We start from the raw sequence: 23,548 nt of genomic DNA, 5'->3' as shown, positions 1-23,548 counted from the left end.
AAATAATAACTTTAACTTTCCAGAAGATGCAGGGTCGAGGCTGGGTCCACATTCTCAAGCTGCAGAGGACATTCTTGATAAGTACAGGAATGCTATCAAAAGAACAAGCCCAAATGATGGAACTGCTGTATCTTACGAAGGAACAGGTAAAATACATCCATACATATGCTTCTCTTTGCCTGCTTATTGTAAGGATAAACGGCATTTATCATAACAGGGCATCCTTTTCTAAATGCATTAAAGCAATGGACTGCCAGGATGTAACTTGCATTTTATATGCAACATAGCAGACAGGTGTGGATGAGAACATATAGCATATTTCACTTATCCCATCATTCTTAATGAAATATCTGCCCATTTTCAGGTTTATATTTAGACCCCTTTCACACTGGCGCCACGTTGACAGTAAAGCAGTGCTTGTTTTAGCGGCGGTTTAATCAGCTTTTGCACCAATTTTCGGGCGATAGCGGGGCAATTTGAATCCCTAAGGGATTAAAAACTCTTTTGTGTTACCGCACTTCCATTCATTGCAAGCGCAGGGGCATTTTTGGAGCACTGTATACAGCGCTCCCAACACCCAAGAGAATGGGAGGTTTTCAGGCGCTTTACATTTATTTTATTTTTTTTAATGACAAACCTGTTATACTTGCCTGCTCTGTGCAGTGGTTTTTGCTCAGAGCAGCCCAGATCCTTCACTTCTCGGGTCCCTCGCTGGCGCTCCTAGCTCCTTCCTCCTGCACCCACAGCAAGCTGCTTGCTATGTGGGCACCCGAGCCAAGCCGCTGCTGTGTCCATTCAGACACAGAGCCGCATCTCTGCCCCGCCCCCTCTCTCTCCCCATTTTCTCACTGACTGTTACCAATGGCCAATCGGGAGGGAGAGCCCCGAACAGCCAAGTGTCTTGTGCAACATCGCTGGATCAAGATGGGGCCGGGTAAGTATGAGGGGGGCAGCTTCAAACAGTTTTTCTATCTTAATGCATAGAATGCATTAAGCTAAAACTTTTTCCTTTAGAACCACTATAAATAACTGTTCCTTTTCCAGAGGCCCATACACACGATAAAAAAATAATCGTACGATAATTTCTGCCGATTATCTGTTTTTGCCTTAACAGCTGGAATTGGCTGTCGAAGGCACTATACTAACGGTGCAAGCTAGAAAATATTTATCGTACATGACTATAACGTTCAATGTGTACAGTAATTGTACTGGATAATCGAGTAGAAAATAACATTAGCATTTTTTTAGCTCGGAAGCAAAGAACGACCCGGAACGTCGCCGCATTTACCTACGTTTTCCTTTGCCCGGGGTTTTTTTCCACGTCAATATTCTCGGTTACATCATGATCCACACCTTAATGGAAAATCAGACGATAGTTTGTCCATTTTTCTCATAGTGTGCACTAGGCTTAACACACTAACCTAGAATGGTTTCACTGCATTTTGGGGTTGGTTCACACATCTGAATTATACATGTTGAACGGTGTGTTAGAATCGGTGAAATCAAATGTTGATATGTGTAAAAATGAACAGCAGCGCAGATTAGATCAAATTTTGTTTTCTTCACATGGCTTTCCCCGTACACCAGATGTATAACTGCACAGTTCCCTTTTTGTTTTTTTTTGTTTTTTTATGAAAGCTCTGCCATCCAAAAGATATATACCTAATATTATACTGGAAGATATCTGTGATGATTGCTTCATATTTTCTCGCACTCTGGTACTCATACGCAATTGTTCATCGTTCTTGCACTACCTAATTTCCAGATTTATTACTGAAATCATCACATTGTATAAACTACTGTATTGCATATAGGTAGTTGTTCTCTTTGGACATTAATGGACATTGGATTTATTTTAGCTGCAGTTTGACTAGGGTATGCTTTGTTGCAGATGTAACGGGTTATGAAAGATTTCATGATCCTTCAAGGGAAGAAGCATTACCGAACATGACGTCTGATGACCTCCCAGATTCTGCCAGTCAGACAGCTCCTCCTCCTGATTCTGCCTTCTCTTATAGGTATGTACGAGCCCTTAATGTCTCTTCAGATAAAGTGTATCCGCAAAGAATTCACAGCCTTCACTTTTTCCACTTTTTGTTATGCTACAGCCTTCTTCCAAAATGAATTGAATTGATATTTTCCTCAATTCTACAAACAGTACCCCATAATAACAACGTGAAAGAAGTTTGTTTGAAATCTTTCCAACTTTATTAAATTTTTTTTTTATTAAACATCACATGTACAGAAGTATTCCTTTGCTCAATACTTTGTTGAAGCACCATTGGCACCAATTACAGCGTCAAGTCTTTTTGAGTATGATGCTACAAGATTGACAGACCTGTATTTTGGGCAGTTTCTAACATTTTTCTTTGCAGGACCTCTCGAGCGCCATCAGGTTGGATGGGGAGCGTTGGTGCACAACCATTTTCAGATCTCTCCATAGATGTTTCAATCGGGTTCAAGTCTGGGCTTTGGTTGGGCCACTCAAGGACATTCAGAGTTGTCCCGTAGCCACTTCTTTGTTATCTTGGCTGTGTGCTTAGGATCGTTGTCCTCTTGGAAGATTAACCTTCACCCCAGTCTGGTGGAGTGCTCTGGAACAGGTTTTCATCAAGGATGTCTCTGTGCATTGCTGCATTCATCTTTCTCTCAATCATGACTAGTCTCCCAGTTGCTGCCACCACCATGCTTTTCTGTAGGAATGGTATTGGCCAGGTGATGAGCAGTGCCTGGTATTCTCCAGACATGACTCTTGCCATTCAGGCCAGAGAGTTCAATCTTAGTTTCATCAGACCAAAGAATTTGTTTCTCATGTTCTAAGAGTCCTTCAGGTGCCTTTTGGCAAACTCCAGGCAGGCTGTCGTGTGCCATTTACTGAGTGGCTTCTGTCTGGCAACTCTGCCATACAGGCCTGATTAGTGGAGTGCTGCAGAGATGGTGGTTCTTTTGGAAGGTTCTCCTTTCTCCACACAGAAATGCTGGAGCTTTGTCAGAGTCATCAGGTTTTTGTTCACCTCCCTGACTAAGGCCCTTCTCCCCTTGTTTGTTCGTTTTTGCCAGGCAGCCCGCTCTAGGAAGAATCCTGGTGGTTCCAAACGTCTTCTATTTATGGATGATGTAGGTCGCTGTGCTCATTGGGACCTTCAATGCTGCAGAAATGTTTCTGTACCCTTCCCCAGATCTGGCCCTTGATACAATCCTGTCTTGCTGGTCTACAGACAATTCCTTGGACTTCATGGCTTGGCTTGTGCTCTGGCATGCACTGTTAAAGTGGTTGTAAAGGCAGAAGGTTTTTTACCAAAAGCCTTCTGTGTGCAGCAAACCCCCTAATACTTACCTGAGCTCCCTCTGTCCAGCAATGTCCACGAGTGTCTGAGCCATCCAAGATTCTACCTCCTGATTGGCTAAGACTCAACAGCAGTGTCATTAGCTTCTGTCAATCAGTCAGCTAGTCAAGCAGGGAAGAGGGGGCCAGACCAGGGTGGGGCTCCGTGTCTGAATGGACCCAGGGTGCTGGGAATCGGCTCGGGTGCCCCCATAGCAAGCTGCTTGCTGTGGGGCAACTAAACGGGGGGGGGGGGGGGCTGAGCTGGGCGTTGCAGGATCACAGAAGAGGACCCGAGAAGAGGTGGATCTGGACTGCTCTGTGCAAATTCGCTGCAACAGAGCGGGTAAGTATAACATGTTTATTATTTTTATAGGAAAAAAGTTGACTTTACAATCACTAACTGTGGAACCATATATAGACAGTTGTGTGCTTTTCCAAATCCTGTCCAATCAACTGGATTTACCACAGGTGGACTCCAATCAAGTTGTAGAAACATCTCAAGAAAGATCAGTGAAAACATGATGCACCTGAGCTCAGTGTCATGGCAAAGACTGAGACCCGGTTCACACTGAGGCGGCATGACTTGCAGCGCAACTGCCTCAGGCGACCGGGATCCGACTTTAGCGGCGGCTTGCAAAATTACTTCTGTATAGAAGTCAATGCAAGTCGCCCCAAAAGTTGTACAGGAACCTTTTTCTAAGTCGGAGCGACTTGAGTTGCTCCGATTAGAACGGTTCCATTGCACAGAATGGGATGTGACTTGTCAGGCGGCTAAGTCACCTGACAAGTCACTCCTGTGTGAACCGACTCTGAATACTCATGTGATTTTTATTTTTTTATAAATTTGCACAGATTTCAAACAAACTTTTTTCACATCATTATGTAATATTGTTTGTAGAATTTGGAGGAAAATAATGAATTTAGGACCTGTTCACACCACATGCAGTACAGTGCCTGCTGTGTTTTTTTTCTGCATCAAAAATGAATGGAAGGTAGGTTATGTATTTTCCAATGGCATAGTTCACACTAGTGCGGTCAGTTCTAGGGCTTTCCAGTTACAGGAAAAAAAGGGGTTGCATTTTTCCTGGATTGTACTGGAATGCACCAGAATGCAATTAAAAGCACTAAAAACGCACCGGACCCCAGTACAGTGAAAAAAAACAGGGTCGCCCTGGGACTTTAAATGAGGTGGTCACAGTTAGCCAATAAGTAACAAAAGTAATAGTAGTATAAATGTTTATTAAAATAATTGTACATGCATGGAAAGCATACTAGCTCAGCCAATGGATTTGCACATAGTAAAAGGAATAAATCAAGTTGATACAAGCATTAACCCTTTCATGACTAAGCCTATTTTTGGAATTTGGTGTTTACAAGTTAAAATCCATATTTTTTGCTAGAAAATTACTTGGAACCCCCAAACATTATATATATTTTTTTAGCAGAGACTCTAGAGAATAAAACGGCGATTGTTGCAATATTTTATGTCACACGGTATTTGCGCAGTGGTGTTTTAAACGCAACTTTTTGGGAAAAGGGACACTTTCATGAATAAAAATAAAAAAAACAGTAAAATTAGCCCAATTTTTTTGCGTAATGTGAAAGATAATGTTACGCCGAGTAAATAGATACCAAACATGTCACACTTTATAATTGCGCGCACTTGTAGATTGACGACAAAGTACGGTACCTAAAAATCTCAATAGGCGACGCTTTAAAAATTTTTTACGGTTAGCGTTAGAGGAGGTCTAGTGCTAGAATTATTGCTCTCGCTCTGACTATCGCGGCGATACCTCACATGTGTGATTTGAACACCGTTTACATACGCGGGCGCGACTTAGGTATGCGTTTTCTTTGCTTCGCGGGGACGGCGGGCGCTTTAAAAACATTTATTTTTTTTATTTTTTTTTATTTTAAAATAACTAAATTGTTTTAAAAAAAATAAAATAAAAAAAATTGATCACTTTTATTGCTGTCACAAGGAATGTAAACATCCCTTGTGACAGTAATAGGTGGTGACAGGTCCTCTTTATGGAGGGATCGGGGGTCTAAAAGACCCCCCACCCCTCCTTTACACTTCAATGTATTCAGATCGCCGAAAACGGCGATTCTGAATACCGGATATTTTTTTAAAACCGGCGCCATTGGCAGCCGAGTAAACGGGAAGTGACGTCGCTTCCGTGTTTACGATGAGGAGACTGGAACGAAGCCGATTACGGCTTCGTTCCAGTTCCTCCGCAGCAGCCGGAGCCATCGGACACGGAATCGGTGCTCCCGATCGAGCGGGAGCACCGGTAGCAGCGGCGAGAGGCGGCGGGAGGGGGGGACGTCCCCTCCCGCTCCTCCGGAATAACAGCCGAGCGGCTTTTAGCCGCATCGGTTGTTATACCTGGATAGCCAATCGCCTGCTGCAAAAAACGGTACCGGGATGATGCCTGCAGGTGCGGGCATCATCCCGGTATAACCCCCGGAAGCCGAGTACGCATATCTGCGTACGCTCGGCGGGAAAGGGTTATACAATGCAGTATATACCAATGCACGCATCAGAAAACCCGACGAGCGTTTCGCAAGATCATTGCTCACTCATCAGGGGTGCATGCGGATGAAGTGTATCTAAATAGACAAAAAGATGTGTCACAGTGGTAAATACCAATGAACAAAACCACAGTTTCCATCGCTGACCCCCCAAATGTAAACAAGGCAGAGCGCGTTCTGTGAGGGAGGAAAATGGAGATCTTGTGTTTCTGCTAGGCAGGAACATGGATCTCCTTTTTTTTTTTTTTTTTTCACCAGTGACAGCATTGCCCCCACAGTTAGAAAGCACTCCCTTGGAGCACTCTTAACCCTTTGATCACCCCTGATGTTAACACCTTCCCTGCCAGTGTCATTTATACAGTGACTGTATTGGTGTCACTACTCTCCAAAAAGTTTCGTGAAGTGTCAGATTTGTCTGCCACAATGTCAGTCCCACTAAACATCACTAATTGCTGCAATTACTATTAAATAAAAAATCCATAAATCTATCCCATAGTTCGTAGACACTATATAACTTTTGTGCAAACCAATCAATGTACGCTTATTGGGATTTTTGTTTACCAAAAACATGTAGCAGAATACAAATTGGCCTAAATTGATGAAGAAATAAAAAAACGCAGAGGTGATGAAATACCACCAAAAAGCTCTATTTGTGGGGAAAGAAAGGACATCAATTTTATTAGGGTACAGTGTAGCACGACCACGCAATTGTTAAAGCAACGCAGTGCAGTTTTGCAAAAAAATTACCAAGCCAGGAAGGGGCTAAAACCTTCCAGAGCTGAAGTGGTTAATAGAGTGCGGAAACTTTTTGAAGAACCCTCATATTTCTCTCAGTACAGAAATTCTTCATTTAAATGTTTTTGGATTGTGTAAGTGAAAATGTTGTGCTGGGTTTTTAGGGGCTCGTCTTTTAATGTCCCTTTGGTGCCTACTCTTTTGGAGGATCGATTTTTTTTTTTTTTTTTTTTTTTTTTTTTTTTTTTTTTTTGCAAATGGCAAAAAGTATTGGGGCCTTTGACATTTTGTGTTAATGACTAAGGATTTAGTAGACTACATGGAAAACCATCAAATGAACCTTCAACAAATCAGACCCAGATAACTAAAATTTAAGTTTTACTATATTTTGACATATAATGAGAAGAACACATACTGCAGAAGATAGTTCTTCTTCCTAAAGTTAGAGGATGGCAACAAGACAAGCAAGAAGCTGGCTAGATTCAGTCATAAAGTATAAAAATGTTGTTGACATTCTGGACAAAAATGCTATCCATATCAGGAATTGGCAGCACTTAAAGTGGATCTTCACTCTTTTAATCTACATTGATTATTTTTAAACCTTATGCTGCTAGCAATAGCAAATAGAAAAGTAGATCATATTTGTTTTTTGATTTTTACATTTCTTCTGATACTTCCTGATTCCATGCCTAGGCAAATTGTTTTACCATTCAGGAGGGATGAAGGGGGTTTCTCAGCTAATCGCATGCCTGATCTAAGGGAAGATGGATCCCGCCATATTTATTGGTGTATAACACATGCCGGCGTATAACGCACACCTTAATTTAAGAGGGACGTTTCAGGGAAGAAACTTTTTATTTATTTTTTATTTATTTTTTAATCACTTTGAAGCACAATAATGGTCTGTGAGCCTCAATGCAGCCTAATTTGTGCACATCTGCAGCTTTTGTGCAACCTGATCGGTGCCCATCTGCCCCATCAATGCAACTCGCCATCTCTCCTTGCAGGAAATCACTGAGCCATCATCTGTTTACTTGGCTCTCATTCAGCAGTTACATACAGTCCTGCCTCCGCCATTGGCATTGAACCAGCTCCTGTGATAGACAGAACACTGGTCCAATGCTGGTGGCCGGGCCGGGACTGTGTGCATGACATGAGAAGGCAGCTCTGTGATTTCCAGCAGCACGTTCCCCTCCGAGGTACGCAGTCGGCATATAACATGCACCTGCAATTTTCCCCCTATTTTCAGGTGGGGAAGTGCGTGTTATACGCTGATAAATACGGTAAATGCTACATGAATCATTTGCCCTTGGTCAAGATGACCACAGCCAGAAATGCTACGGGGAGGGTGTGGAGGGTTTCAAAATCTCAGCAAAATAAAGCATGGAGACATGGATGGATGGAGTTTGCTTTGAATGTCAGAAACAAATGAAATCATGTTTTTGGTTTGTGGTGCTCAGATGCAATGTAGTTCCACTTTAATAAATGCAAATCATTGGTTCCATGTCAGGTTCACTTTATACATTTGCAATTTCTAAACCACATTACAAGCATTCATAGTCTTTCAGTTCATACTGTATGTATGGTAGGGGATGTTGTACCTTTTCTGGAGAGGGATTGCTTGCTGTTAATCATTTAAGATACCCTGCAAAGCCCTGGGTATCATATCCTTGCTATATAAATAAGAAATACTAAATTGGGAAGTAGAACCAGATAAATGCTTTTTAGTTATGTGTTATTGATTTGATAAGGAGCTGTGGGAGGGATCCACCCCATTAATATTGTGTTGATGGGGGATTCGAGTGACGTTCTTTCCTGCAACTCATGGTTGCCTTAGTGTTTCTCCTATGGCAGTGATCGCCATCACTGTCCTATGGGCTACAAAGCTGAAGAGTTGATGTTTTTTCTGTTTAGTAGGAAGGTTGATGTTGGTGTGATATGTATGACCCATCCTTACCATGGATTATATAGTACAGATATTCACTAATTATTATCTTGTTATAGGGATGCAAAGAAGAAGTTGCGATTAGCATTGTGTTCTGCAGATTCAGTTGCTTTTCCAATGCTATCCCACTCCACACGTAATGGCCTGCCAGATCATACTGACCCAGAAGGTAAGTCAGTAGGTTTACAATACTGCTGTAAGTCTGAAGGTTCTCATTTATCCAGGTTCTGGTATAGCTAGTATTAGCTTGTTTCACAGCCTCACAGTATGGAAGAGGCTGTTTGGATAAGCAGTGAAATGCTTTCAGCATTACACTACAAGTCCATCTGAATGTGGACAAATGCTACAAGCTGTACGAATTGTAGACCTAAGATGGCAACCAGGCATGTGGGCACAATCCACGTTGTGCGTGTTTTTTTTTTTTTTTCCTCCTATTCATGAACACCCATGCTTCTGTCTTGTAATTGTGATTGATGCAGAGAGTGTGTGAATCCCTCCTCCACCCTTGTGTTCCCCTTAAATCAGAACTATACTCACCTTGGCACCAGCGATGTGACGTCCCAGAGCTCCCTGCCTGGGCACTCACCTCTTCAGGCCGCTGACTTCCAGGTCTGAATAACCGGCCGCATTCATTGGTCTGACGGAGGGTGACGTGCACAGGAGGAGTGTGGTCAGATTTGGCATTTCCAAATTTGTAAAGTGAGCTGTGTGTGCATGGCTCACTGTACAAATGAGGGACAAGCAAATGGTTAACTTGAATGCAGAAGAGACAAAGCATATCTCTTCTGCATTCAAATTCCTCCTTTTTAAATTTTGCCCTAAAGTTCCACTTTTTAAAGTAGCTTGTTTGCAGTTGCTTGGAACAAGGAATCTAATTGGGCACTGTGGGCGTTTTCTCAGGTTTGTCTAGAATCTTGTTTGATTTTTTTTCATAGACCTGCTCCTCTACTGTTGCAAAACAGAAAACGTGTCCAACTTATAGAGCTGGTTATTTTTGCCAGTGATTTAAAGCAATGTTAAACCCAAAAATATATATTTCAGTTTACCAATCATTAGGCTGTGGTGGCTGCATTCGTTTTCTTTTAGGCTTTTGTCCCTCTATTTTCACCTGGTGATCTGGACTGTAACACCTCCTGTATTAGAGTGTCTCCACTCTGGATGAATGAGCACATGGGCACCTTTGAACAGCAGCATTGTCAGTCTGGGGGATGGGAGTGTTAGATGGAGTTTAGCTTTAATTTAATTCTGCTAGTACATCTAACATTTTATAAGCAGTTGAGTCAAACCATTTTCTTTTTGTTGTAAAGGCTTTACATAAATGCTGATCATTAGTAAATGGTTTGCCTCGAACCTGCAACTGCTACTGCTGCAGAACAACTTGTTCTGAGCCCAAAAAAAGGAAACTACTGCAGCCATCTTATCTAAAAATTGGTAAGCAGCAATATAATTGTTTTTGAGTTGAATACCGCTTTGAAGGGGTTTGTGAAGGCAGAAGGTTTTTTTATCTTCACGTATTCTATGCATTAAGAGAAAAAGCCTTCAGTGTGCAGCATCCCCCTTAACACTTAGCTCAGATCCCGCTCTGTCCAGCGATGTCAATGAGTATCTCAGCCGTCTGAGATTCTCCCCTCTGATTGGATAAGACACCCCATCGGCGCCACTGGCTGTCGCTTCTGTCAGTCAGCTAGCCAATCGGGAGAGGGAGTGGGCCAGGGTTCCCTGTCTGAATGGACACCAGAAGCTGTGACTAGACTCGGGTGCCCCTATAGCAAGCTGCTGGCTGTGGGGCCAGGATCACAGAAAAGGGACTTCATAAGAGGAGGCTCCTGGCTGCTCTGTGTAAATTTACTGCAACAGAGCAGGTAAGTAGAATGTTATTTTTATGGGAAAAAGGGGGACTTTACAATCTGTTTAAGTTTTTTATATTGAAAGTCTTAACTGAATAATGAATAGTTGCTAAAGCACTGTGTATCAAACAAGTATGTGTGTTTTTTTTTGTGGGGGGGGGTTTCCTTCCAATACTCTTTCACCTTTTTCTTATCCTGTGTTGCATAATAGCACTGCTACTCTCCTACTACATCTTTCCAGCCACTTCCTGCACACATGTATATTTTCTAGGGACTGTCTTATGTCATGCAGATTTCTTGATGGTGAGAACAGTTGAACTTTGGCAGCAAACCACAGCAGTGTGCATCAGCACAGCCCTCTTGTCTCTGATGTGTGGGTGAAAAAAAAAAAAAAAAAAAAAAACAGGCACCTCTGAGCGTAGACCCCCTAAGCATTTAATATAGATGTAAGCACAATAAAAACGTGCATTAAGGTAATGGTGAACAGGCACATGTTCAGTGTTGAACGCTACATTGGCCTGGGTCGTACACTGAGTAGTTTGACAAAGGAGCGCACACTGTGTACATCTCTCCAGTGTGCATGCTCCAAAGCGTGTTGCGAGCACGCCAGTGACGCCAACGCTGTGTCCCAGCTCCTAACTATCAAGCTCCAGCTGCATTCCAACCCTCTGTTTTGGCTCCACTCCATCATAGTGGCATCCTGCTGGCCAGGACAGCCCCCACAAGAGGTTACATGAGCTGTGGGATCAGTGTACACCCTGGACCGATGTAGCGTTCAACACTGAACTAACATGTGCCTGTTCACCCTTACCTTGATGTGAGTTTTTTTTGTGCTTGTATCTATATTAAATACGTACAGTCTACGCTCAGAGGTGCCTGTTTTTTTTTCTGCGTGTTTGGAGATTGGTTCTACTTCCCCCTACAAGGGTGGCCCTGACATAGTGGACTGCTTCCCTTCACACAGAGCTGGAAGGTCAATGGACTATCTTGATGGACGTTTGTTTTATTTAGATAGACATTATTCTGGTTGTGTCACTACCCATCTGTTTGTCTCCGATGGCAAAGTCTGACAGGGTGACCACGCAGGGGTACAATTGGGCAGAGCATTGTCACCTTGTAAAAGGAAGTGTCTGCACAATGTTTTATGGTCTGATCACCAGACTTCTCTTCTTAATGAAAGCTGCAGATTTAAAGTTGAACTCCAGGCAAATCATTAAACAAACTGATTTAAAAAATGAAAAGGCAAAATACAGGGACCTTGGTGTAGTAGAACAGACAGAACTACATTTTTTTTTTTTTTTTGCAGTCCTGCTTCACAGGAACATTGTGTGTGATATTACATTTTGGGAAACCCAACACCTTATACAGAAGTTAGAGTTTTACTGTTGAGTTTGCATTGCCTTTTAATTTAAATTTACTCTTAAGCCTACAGTTGTGCTGATTATTTTTTTTTTTTTTTTGTTGTTGGTTAGTGTTACATATGCAATAAAAAAAAAACTCTTTATGATCCTGTCTTTGACACAGATAATGAGATTGTTTGCTTCCTGAAAATCCAGCTGGCTGAGGCCATAAACCTACAGGACAAGAACCTTATGGCTCAGATTCAGGAGACCATGCGCTGCGTAAGCCGCTTTGACAACCGGACATGCAGCAAGATCCTCACATCCATTGCAGAAGATTATAGGTATGGAAGACTAGTATTGAGTCTGTAAAAGATTTTTGTCCTGCATGTCTGTTGCATTCCACCTAAGATACTTATAGGCCAGAAATTTAAGGCAGACAATCCAATCGGATTGACTGGTAAAAATGAATTCCAGGACCCTTCCCCACAGCAACAAAAGAGTTTTAGCTGTCCAGGTTTACTGGAAATTAGAGCTTTAGTAAATTATTATTTTTATTTATTTTTTCCATTTATATAATGCTGGTTTTAATTGTCTAGGGAATAAGCATCAGATATTCAGAGAAAATTGGATTATACTGTTGCTTACAGGAAAAATGGACACTGACAAAATGCCACTCAGCCTCCCACTATGACTGATGTTTTGGGGGTGGAGATGGTCTGATTGGCATCATGTTACATGCTACGCCCTAGATATGGATGTAAAGTGGTTGTGAAGTGACTATCCTTAGGTGATACAAAGAGATGAAGCAAATCCTCCTGCATACATTTTACCTGTTTATCTGCAGCCTTCTCTACATCTGTTTAAAAGTACAGGATTTATAAATCTTGCCTGAGCGGTTGGAAAATGGGGCGGAGAGCTGATTTTGCACTCTGCAGAGCTCAGTGAGGAGAACTCTGAGCGCTGATTGGAGGGAAATTGCACACTCCCCTTCACACAGGAACAGAGCTGAGACCATCAATCGTAGGCAGTGTGCTGGAGGTCTCTCCCCGTCCCCTTTTTTTCTCTTGGTGGCAGGAATACTTGTCAGAAGTGATTCATGCTGATATCAGAGGAACAAAGCAGCAGACAGAATTGAGACCATTAATAAAGACACGTGCACACTATAGGATGATATCATTTGCTCATATTTCATGTCTGAGGTTTACAGACAATTTTAAGGTGGATGTGGCCGTTCAGAAAATTGTTTTATTGAAGTGAAGAACATTTGAACATATAATAAACGTGTTTAAAGCTTGTATGTCTGTATATATGTATATTAATACAATTTTTACTTTTATTTTTTTTTTATTGTAATCATTTTTGAGAGGCCTTTTGAGATAGAATGCAGCTGAACATGACATTGTATATATATCTAGACTAGACCCACCCACGCACATGAGAAGATTGTGCTTAGTTTCTTTCTTTGCTTTTTGTTACAGGAAAAGAGCCTCTTATATTGCATATTTAACAAGATGCCGCCAAGGATTACAGAGCACACAGGCTCATCTTGAGCGACTTCTGCAAAGAGTTTTACGCGACAAAGAAGTTTCCACTCGATACTTCACAACTGTTTGTGTTCGACTGTTACTGGAAAGCAAAGAGAGGAAGATTCAGGAATTCATTCAAGGTAGAGATGACCACAATAATCAGGTTTTTTGTTGACCCTTCATTGTAGGGCATGGCAGGAGAACATTAGTGATATTAAACCTTCCAATTTTTAAAATGACAAACATGTTGTTCTTACCTGTTCTTACCTGTTCTTACCTGTTCAGTGGTTTTACACAGAGCATACCCAATTCTTCTCTCCTGGGATCCCCCGCTGACGCTCTCTGCTCCTCCTCCTTCTCCATGTGTCATCACAGGAAGCCGCTATTGATAGACAGCTGCTCCCTCATCATAGCATTTGATGTATAGCATACTAGCTCATTATGAATTACTTACCTGAGATCAAAGCCACCACAGCGGTCCTCGTTCACCGCTCCGGGGGTTACTTCTGGGTATCACGGCTCCGGCGCTGTGATTTGGCCCGGAGCCGCGATGACGTCACTCCCGCACATGCGTGTGGGAGCCACCGGTAACAGCACAGTACAACTGAACAAATGACATGTACGTGCCATTGCTTCAGTTTGCTCAAGTGCGCATGTGCCGATGTCAGCACATGAAAATACAGGGATATCTCCGAAACCATGCAGGTTTAGGAGATAACTAGTGTAACTACAGGTAAGCCAAATTATAGACTTGCCTGTAGTATGAAGTGGTTGTAAAGGGTTTACAACCATTTTAAAATTGGTAATTTTATAAAAAAAATAAGCATTGCATACTTGCCTGCTCTGTGCAAAAAGAGGGGGGGGGGGGATACTGCAGCACAAAAACCTTTTGGGCTTTAGATCTACTTTACAAGTTTTTGCAAGAGTCAGCCAGAAATGGCTGGAAAATTCTATCTTGGATAATCTGGGTTAACCGAAAGTATTACCCGAAAAAAAAAGTTATACAGTGCTTTAAATGAACAGGATCTTTTTTTTTTTTTTTTTTTTTTTTTTTTTTTGTGTGTGTGTGTAACAGTCATTATCCAAGATTGAATTTTCCAGCACCAGGCAGGATCAGCCAGGTATTTTAGGTAATAGAGCCAAATACAGCACAGTGCAATGAGGCTTTTTTTATTACCTAAAATACCTGGCTGATGATCCTGCACACATGCACTGGGGACATTGATTTATATAGCAAAAGGGATGTTATTGAGTGGCTTAACCACTTTAAGTCATCTTTGTCCTGGCTGGCTCCCCTGCAGCATGAAAGGAATAAAGTTGCAATTTGATCTTAACCCGAGTCCGAGTGGAAACATTGCCATGACACTTTGGCTAGGGGATGTATGAAGTAATGGCTGGACCTTCATCCCAAGGATTTTTTTTTTTCTGCAATCTTTTAATCTATAGTACCCGTACCTTACTAGGAATAGAAAAAGGCTTGGTGTTCCCTAAGAGAAACTATTAACCTCATTGGTGTGATGTTTAGCGTCCCCCGCCGCTGCACCTATCATCCCTGAGTGTTCCCTGTATCCCCCTCCAGCTCCCCTCTGTGTCCTTCTCTGTGCTCGTGACCTCCTCCGGTCCCCCCAGCCCTCCTCCGTTTTTGACTGTCCATTTATGGCAGAGCATCATAAACCATGTTTACAATGCTTCAGTTTATGAATGGAGGGAAGCCGCTGTCTCCTCTCCATTGATGCTCAGTGTAGCTGAGGCTGCTGAGAAAGGGACTGGGGAATCTCTATCCTCAGTCCCTTTTGGTGTCTCAAAGGGGGTCTGTCCTCTCACCAAAGTATGTGTGTGTGTGTGTGTATATATATATATGTGTATATATATGTGTATGTATGTATGTGTGTGTATATGTATATATGTATATATGTATATATGTATATATGTATATATGTATGTATATATATATATATATGTATATGTATATGTATATGTGTATGTATGTGTGTGTATATATATATATATATATATATATATATATATATATATATATATATATATATGTATCAGTACTTGTCTTAAAGTGGTATTAGGACAACCCTACTATCCTACTTATTGTATCCACATACTGCAATGTAAGAGAGAGCTGCCCGTCAGTAGTCGGGGTTGTAGATGGGAAGATGTGCTTTAGCAGCAGGCCACTGCTTGGCAGATGCTATGAAATGCATTCTTGTGCTAGAATCCATGAACCAGCCCAAGACCTAACTGTAAAAGCAAAAGTGACCAGTCAGGCTAGCATTTTGCTTCTTTGTGACCATTCTGGAACATGACTGCATTAATTGATGTAGGGTTATGCTTTCCGTATGCTCTTTTGTGCTGGAGTTCAGTTTTATAATGGTTGCCCTAAATATGTAAAAATTCCCTGTGCTGTTTTCCTGCCAGGTTGTAGAACAACTGTGGGATATGGAATTACTATAAATTTGGCTGCTAGACTGGTTATGTTTTTCTTCCTCAGAATTTCAGAAATTGACAGCTGCTGATGACAAAACTGCACAGGTTGAAGAGTTCCTGCAGTCCCTGTATGGTACCATGGCCCAGGATGTCATCTGGCAAAATGCCAGCGAGGAACAGCTTCAGGATGCCCAGATTGCGATAGAGAGGAGTGTGATGAATCGCATCTTTAAGCTGGCCTTCAGTCCCAATCAGGATGCAGATGTTCTTCGTGATCAGTGAGTTGGTTTGGGAAAAAGTGATGGCCATGAGGGCAGTTAACTGAGGGCAACAAGGCTTGAAGGCGAATCTGCACTTTGCCTATAAGGGCCAAAACAAGAGGTTTACTTTAACAGCAGCCAGGCCTTCCAACACTCTTCTGCTTGGCCACTGAGGGCAAGGATAAACATCCAAAAACGTTAGATGTAAGGAGCATGTAGCAGCTTACCACTCCATGGGACAGCTCTGGTGCTTGGTTCGCACCAGCAGAACAGAAACAGGGAGGGGGGCTCAAAATGAAAAGAATTAAAAAAAAAAAAAAAAAGAAACGAGAGGGGTGGGGAGTAAAGGCAAGGGAGCCAAAGTTGCTGGTGGGCCCACCATCTTAAGTGCATATGTCATTGAACACTGGATGTCTGGGTTCAAACAGAATATAATCAGATTTATCCTGTGGTTGATTAGATACACAATATGTGGCACTCCCGGTTGCTTGAGGGATGTTTTCAGACGTCTGCACATGCAATCCAAATATTGCCACAGGAGATCCTGCTTTCTGTCCTTGTAGACAAACTTTGGCCTCTGTTCACCCATCCAAAGAGGCCAGTGGAAACGCATGGCATCTAAAATTCTTAACTGCACTCCTCTAAGGGTGAAAACTGTTAGCGCTCATGCACACAGGATGTTAGAAAAAATTAGCTGCAAAGCCACTACCAACGCCAGGATAAAGCAGTTGTAAAAAACTTAATAGCGTTTTGTATTGGTGTTAATGCCCATTTAGCCACTTTTAGCAGAGTTTCTCTGCCTCTATTTAAAATCGGTGGTTCCCTGTGAGAGCCCATTGATTTGAATATAAATTGCACCAGGAGTCGGGTCTTGATCCGACTTGCACGGCGACTTGTATGTGCGCTGATGATCTTGAAGGGGAACTCCACTCCAAAATGGGAACAAACGACTTGGTGCCCCCCCCCCCCAATCCATACCAGAGTCTAAAAGCTTATGCCTCCAAACACCTCTAACAGTTTTACATAGGCTAGCATGGGGCGTTTAAAAGCAGACGCCCCTAACAGCACCTGTAAAATATCCTGTGTGCATGAGCATGGGAAGTGTAGCCAAAGTTTTTTTTTTTTTTTTTTTTTTTTTTTTTTTTGGTGATGCTCCTCGTATGGATCACAAGAGTGCAGTTCAGCACGACTGCTGTCAGCTGATGTCTGAGACGGTCCAGGCTATGAAAAGATCACAACAATATAGTCGGGATACACCCGAAAGTCTGGATTGGTACCAGGCACAGCTCACAAGCAAGCTGCTGAGAGCCTGAGCCTGCCGCTCCTGCCCCCTCCACAGCCTAGCGTCCCAGTAAGTGCTAATAGGACAGAGCAGTCACTGGCTTTCTGCAGGTTGAAGACCAAAAGATGAGTGATCATCAGTGTTCGCTCAGTTCAAGGCAACAGGACAGCTGCAGCTCAGTTAATTTCTAGGTAAGGATGATTGCTTATTTCAATTCCCATACTTTTTTAAAATAACTGCTTCTCATGCAAGATTGCACTTTCTCACTCTTTTCAACATCTTAAGAAATTGTGCAGTCACGTACAAAAAATGGTCATTGGCCAACATGTTTAGGCTCGGTTCACATGTGTCCGGCCACGCTTTCAGCTAGTTTTTTGTTTTTTTTATAAGGAGTCCAATGTGGTTTTGTTCACTGGTTCAGGTGCAGATTTCTACTTGAAATCACACCTGAACCTGACTGAAAAACACACAGGACTTATTAAAAATTTACCAGAACCCGCAGATATGTGAGCTGGCTTCGTAGCAAGAGTTGCCATTTCACATATCAATACAAATTGGATGCGATTCTAAATGCATCCAATTCGCATACATGTGAACCCAGCCTCAATGTTAAAATGTACGTTTAAAGCATAACTAATCCCAACCAATTTTAACTGCTACCCAAAATGGTTACATTCAATATATAGCAAAGAGAGGATGGAGCTGCTCAACTTCCAAAAGTCCAGAATATGTTGCTGTCCTCCAATAAAGGGAAGTCCACCTGCTCCTCTAATTTATGGGATTTTTTAGATTTTCAGATGGTTGTCCACTTCTTGGCTGTAAGGGATAGGAGGGTTTGGCTCTGCTTTAAGGCCGCGTTCAGCCTGGGTTCACACAGGAGTGCTGCATGGACCCACATGTGATTTGGATGGGAATCGCACCACATTCCTGTTCAAATCACATGGGATTCTTTTCGGTATGATTTGAGCCCATTTATTTTTATATGTGCTCAAATCGCACCACAGGAAAAAAAAATCTAAATGTTCACACCCATGCGCTGCATTTTTTGATCGGTTTTGGGGTGTCATTAATTTAAAATGGACATCTGCAGCATATCGCATGAATGTGGTGCTGGAAACACAGGATTTGCGATTCATTGATCTATGCTAAATGCACAGGTGTTGCGCATCTCATGCAAGCAAGCCTATCCGTGCCCATTGGAATGCAATGACTAGAAGGACAAAGCTGCTGGTGCGAATCTCTGAACACACACTGCCCTCAGATTAGTGAGTTTGGAATGTCCTGTAGCTAGGCCTGTCTTTTGAGCGTACCTACTTGGTCTCAAATACCTAACATTCTCTCTCCTTCAACAGGGTTTTACATGAACACATCCAAAGACTGTCTAAGGTAGTGTCTGCCAATCATAGAGCTCTTCAGATCCCTGAGGTCAGTATAGCAAAGTTGACTTCTAGGAGGTTAATTATTTAGTGCCAAATACATTTTTATAAAAGAATGCTTTACATCCTGTATGTTTCAGGTTTACCTGAGGGAAGCTCCCTGGCCTTCTGCTCAAGCTGAGATACGAACTATTAGTGCTTATAAGACCCCTAGGGACAAGGTGCAGTGCATCCTACGCATGTGTTCTACAATTATGAATCTTCTCAGCCTTGCCAATGAATACTCTGTCCCAGGAGCTGACGATTTTGTCCCCGTCCTGGTGTTTGTTCTCATAAAGGTAAGCAACTGAAAACCTTTTTTTAATGCTGTTGCAAATCGTAGAAAGGTAATATGTTTAATCGGCCACCGTAGAGTTAATGCGGCAGGGTGGCCGCTTTGCACCAGATCACGTCTGGGGCGCTCGTGCGCTGCCAGCGATCTACTGATTGTACACAGCGGGAGCGGCGAGCACAATGTCCGCCGGAACCTGACGAGCGTTCAGGAGACAGGCAGAAACAAGGCAAACCACCATTCTGTGAGAGGAGGAATGTGCTGATCCTTTGTTCCTGCTAAGCAGCAACATGGATCTTTACATTGCCCCAGTCAAAGCACATCCCCCACAGTTGGTAATCACTCCCAGAGAACACAGTTAACCCTTTGATTGCCCCTGTTAGCCCCTTCCCTGCCAGTGTCATTAGTTCAGCGACAGTGTATATATTTAGCACTGATCACTATTCGTATCACTGGTCCCCAAAAAGTGAGTCCGATTTGTCCGCCGCAGTCCCACTATAAATCGCTGATTGCTACCATTACTAGTATAAAATGAATACAAATAATAAAAATATACCATAGTTTGTAGTCGCTATAACTTTTGTGCAAACGTGTGTGTGTGTGTGTGTGTGTGTGTGTGTATATATATATATATATATATATATATATATCTATACACTATACACTATATGCATATAAACATATATACAATATATACTTTTTGGGATTTTATTTTTAACCAAACATGTAGCAGAATATATTGGCCTAAATTAATGAAGACATTTTGTGTTTTTCTTTTTATTGTAAATGTTTTGTGTGTGTATATCAAATACCACCAATAGAGCTCTATTTGTGTGGGGACAAAGACACATTTTATTTGGGTACAGCCTCGCATGGCCAGACGATTGTCAGTTAAAGTAACACAGTGCCGTATCACAAAAATGGCCTGGTCATAAAGGGGGGTAAACCTTTTGGAGCTGAAGTGGTAAAAAAAAAAAAGTTTGAAATGGAATTTTCAAGATGGATACAATTCAAAAGAGGGATACTTGTTTGGTTATGATGTCCCTAGACCGATTTCTTGGCAAAGATTTTTGATGAGACGTAAAATAAACTAGGGCTGCAACTAACGATTATTTTCATAATCGATTAATTTATTTTTTTGATTAATCGGATTTAAAAAAAAAAACTGAAAAAGGGGAGAAAAAAAAATAAAATAATTATATATATATATATATATATATATATATATATATATATATATATATATATATATATATATATATATTATAATATAATTTTCACACTCACGTGTTCCTCCCCTCTCACATGGTGTCACTGCCCCACCTCCTCTCAGTGCCCCCCTCTGGTGTCTGGTTTTCTCACCCCTTCATGGTGACAGCGGCTCCTCCTCGGGGTGGTGTGGGGTGGAGTCCCAGTCCGGACCCGCCACACGTGACTCGGCCGACTCCTCCGAATGGACTTTACTCGGCTAGACTCGGCTCCTCTCACAGTCCCGCCCATCTCCACTGATTGCAAGAGGAGTGAGTGGTGCTGACATACAGAAAGCCGAGTGTACACGGCTAGACTCGGCTCTGCTCGCGGTCAGGGGCGGAACTGCAAGAGGAGCCGAGTCTAGCTGAGTACACTTGGCTTTCTGTATGTCACTAGCGCTTGCTCCTCTCCTCACAATCAGCAGGGATCGGTGTATAACCAGCACCCACGATTATCCCCTGATTTTAAGGGGAAAAACATGCATGTTATACGCCAGTAAATGTGTATGTGTGTGTGTATATACTATCTGAAGTGTATTATATACTGTACACCGCAGACTCCACTGTATATAAAGGTTATACTGGAGAGAGAGAGAGAGAGAGACCTCCTGAAGTGTATTATATACTGTACACCACTGAATGCACTGTATGTATATGTCTACACTGAATGCTGGCTATTAATAGACTAGACTGTGTGTATGTATACACACACACACACATATATATATATATACATACACATATATACACACACACACATATACATACACACACACACACACACGTTCCTCCCCTCTCACATGGTGTCACTGCCCCACCTCCTCTCAGTGCTCCCCTCCCCCCTCCGGTGTCTGGTTTTCTCACCCCTTCATGGTGACAGCGGCTCCTCCTCGGTGTGTCGGGGTGGTGTGGAATCTCAGTCCGGACCCGCCACAAGTGACTTGGCCGACTCCTCCGAATGGAGCGAAGGGCACCCCGAAGCCGGGAGATGGAGCACAACCTCCAATCACGGCAGCGCTGGAAAGCGGCCCAGCGAGGGCTTGCCGCGCCTGCGCTTTGCGGCGGGTCTATCGGAAGGCTGCTGGGTAGAGGAGGGAGGAGGAGCCGAAAGCAGTGCAGGCGCATTGCTGGCGGGACGTCCGCTGGGTGGAGAATGCAAGCAGGCGTAGCTGTGTGCTCATGGACATGGTGCATGCGTAGGACACGGGAGGATACACAGGGTTCTAACGGACGGGCAGGGGGGAAGGTGTGGACTAGGGGTTCAACGGATCAAAAATACTCACAGATCGGATCGTTCATCGGATCAGTGTCATGGATCGGATCAATTTTCAGATCAGCAAAAAAAATAACACTATCCCCGCCCCCCACAGCCACATTGTTTATTTAAATAAAAGGTATAACACTATACCCCCCCCCAATAAAATGCAGCTTATTACAAGCATAAAAACATAGTCAGCATATCACTGATGATTTGCACCAAGCTCACCACCGATCAAAGTTCCTCCAAACAGACTGCCGTGATGAGTCCCGGGATGCCTATTGGCGCAAATCGTCAGTGATATGCTATGTTTTTATGCCTGTAATAAGCTGCATTTTATTGGGGGGGAGAGATAGTGTTGTACCTTTTTTATTTAAATCAACAATGTGACACTGCCGAGCAAGTGGAAAGGCTTAGATAGGATTAGATAATAACTATCTAATGGTATTTATTAGGTTAGATTGGGTAATAAATGTAGTGGTACCTGCATAAAATAAGTTTTGAATGAGGGCAGGTAAGGCATCCAGCGTGACTCCTCCAGAATTCCTTTGCTTGGGCTGACACAGGCTGAACAACGCGCTGGGGGTGACGTCAGCGCGCAGTTTGCCGCTGGGTGTACCAAGATGGCCGCCAGCTCCGGAGCTAGGCCGCGGCCCGCTCTGTGGATCGCATGGTGCGAACCAACTAATCGATAATGGAAATCGTTAACAACGATTTTAATTATCGATAATATCGATTAATCGTTTCAGCCCAAAAATAAACTGGTTTTATCTAAGACAAAATGCAGAGTAGTCTTCCTAATCTAAAGGGAAATTAAACCTCTTAATGATAAAAATGGGCCCCAGGAGCTTTTAGCCATAATTTTCTGGTATGTACGGCAGATTTACCATGGATGAGATCCCCCATCAGTGCTTTTATTGGACACGGTTGCTTCCATTTTATCCCAATGGTCGTTCCGGGTTCTGGCTCTTCAGCTTGGTGGGGCCACGATGTCCCGCGCATGTACAGAAGCGTTACATCGTCCCAACATGAAGCCATGCTGCAGGGGAAGCATTTATGACGAGACCAATAGAATCTCTTCTGTCGTAAAAATCATGTTTTCCATTTTTAAATTTTTAAGTTGCTTTTCCCTTTTAATACCTTGTTGCTAAAACATGGACTATATTATCCTGTTTTCTTTTTTTTTCAGGCTAACCCGCCCTGCTTGTTATCTACTGTGCAATACATCAATAATTTCTATTCAAACCGATTAACTGGAGAGGAATCCTACTGGTGGATGCAGTTCACGGCTGCTGTGGAGTTTATTAAAACCATTGACGACCGCAAGTAAAAGGCAGATGAAAAAACAGTGACTGCTGGCTGCCAGCAGAGGGCGGCGGAGCCCTGCTCCTTGTATCATACTTGTACAGATGGTTGAGTTGGCCTGGTCTTTCTGGTGAAGGGGAGGCATGCAGTGCATCGTTAAGTCCCAGCTTGCAGAACCTCTGGTGGTTGGGAAGATTTAAAGGTGTCCAGATATGTTCCCTTTTTGGGAGGGAAAAGAAAATCAAATATGTGCTTATTTTCTTCTTCTTTTTTTTTTTTTTTTTTTTTATTTAACTCCTTTTCCCTTTCTAATGCTGCATCATTTTAATGAACTCTACTAAACAGAAAAAAAAATTTTTTTTTTTTTTACTTTTTTTTTTTTTTTTTTTGGTTTAGCAATACAAAAAGGGACCACATGCTCAAATATTTTTAGAGGAAAGCAAATGCATATCGTTACAGGATTTTAACTATAGCATATTAGAATTAGCTCTGGGGCTTAGTGGCAATAACTTATAAGAGTAGAAAATTCCACTTTCCTGCCTAGAGGAGTTGAAGTGCCTCGCTGCTCAATTGTGGATACCACCCACTTAAAAATGTATTTTGAAAAGAGGATGCTTGGAAGCCTTTCACTCTTCTTCCCACTCGTTCTAATCAATTTCCTCCATAGTCTTAAATTTCTATGTAAACGTATGTTTCTACTTCCTGAGAGGTGATGTATTATTTACATTTATTATTTGTTTCTCTCATCTACGCAAGAGCACAGCTTAAAGTATACCTAAACTCGAGAGCAA

At 42.4% G+C, this 23,548-nt stretch overlaps 1 protein-coding gene across 6 annotated transcripts in view; it reads left to right on the top strand.

Moving 5' to 3' along the window:
- Nucleotides 1–23,056, top strand: part of GAPVD1 (GTPase activating protein and VPS9 domains 1) — a 143,618-nt gene extending 120,562 nt beyond the window's left edge. For all 6 annotated transcript variants that reach the window (XM_077479007.1, XM_077479004.1, XM_077479006.1 and 3 more), the window contains exons 18-26: nucleotides 24–146; nucleotides 1,892–2,018; nucleotides 8,603–8,712; nucleotides 11,915–12,074; nucleotides 13,212–13,399; nucleotides 15,760–15,973; nucleotides 18,590–18,662; nucleotides 18,754–18,951; nucleotides 22,642–23,056. In XM_077479007.1, the coding sequence (XP_077335133.1) occupies nucleotides 24–146; nucleotides 1,892–2,018; nucleotides 8,603–8,712; nucleotides 11,915–12,074; nucleotides 13,212–13,399; nucleotides 15,760–15,973; nucleotides 18,590–18,662; nucleotides 18,754–18,951; nucleotides 22,642–22,782 (1,334 nt within the window). In that variant the 3' untranslated portion in view covers nucleotides 22,783–23,056. The remainder of the gene's footprint in view (nucleotides 1–23; nucleotides 147–1,891; nucleotides 2,019–8,602; nucleotides 8,713–11,914; nucleotides 12,075–13,211; nucleotides 13,400–15,759; nucleotides 15,974–18,589; nucleotides 18,663–18,753; nucleotides 18,952–22,641) is intronic.
- Nucleotides 23,057–23,548: the final 492 nt, after the last annotated feature.

Source organism: Lithobates pipiens, unplaced genomic scaffold, assembly GCF_037356315.1.
Source record: "Lithobates pipiens isolate NorthernLeopardFrog02 unplaced genomic scaffold, aLitPip1_a1.2 Scaffold_1, whole genome shotgun sequence".
Lineage (NCBI taxonomy): Eukaryota > Metazoa > Chordata > Amphibia > Anura > Ranidae > Lithobates > Lithobates pipiens.
The sequence above is the reverse complement of the archived record's forward strand: the minus strand, read 5'-3'. Positions and strand labels throughout refer to the sequence as shown.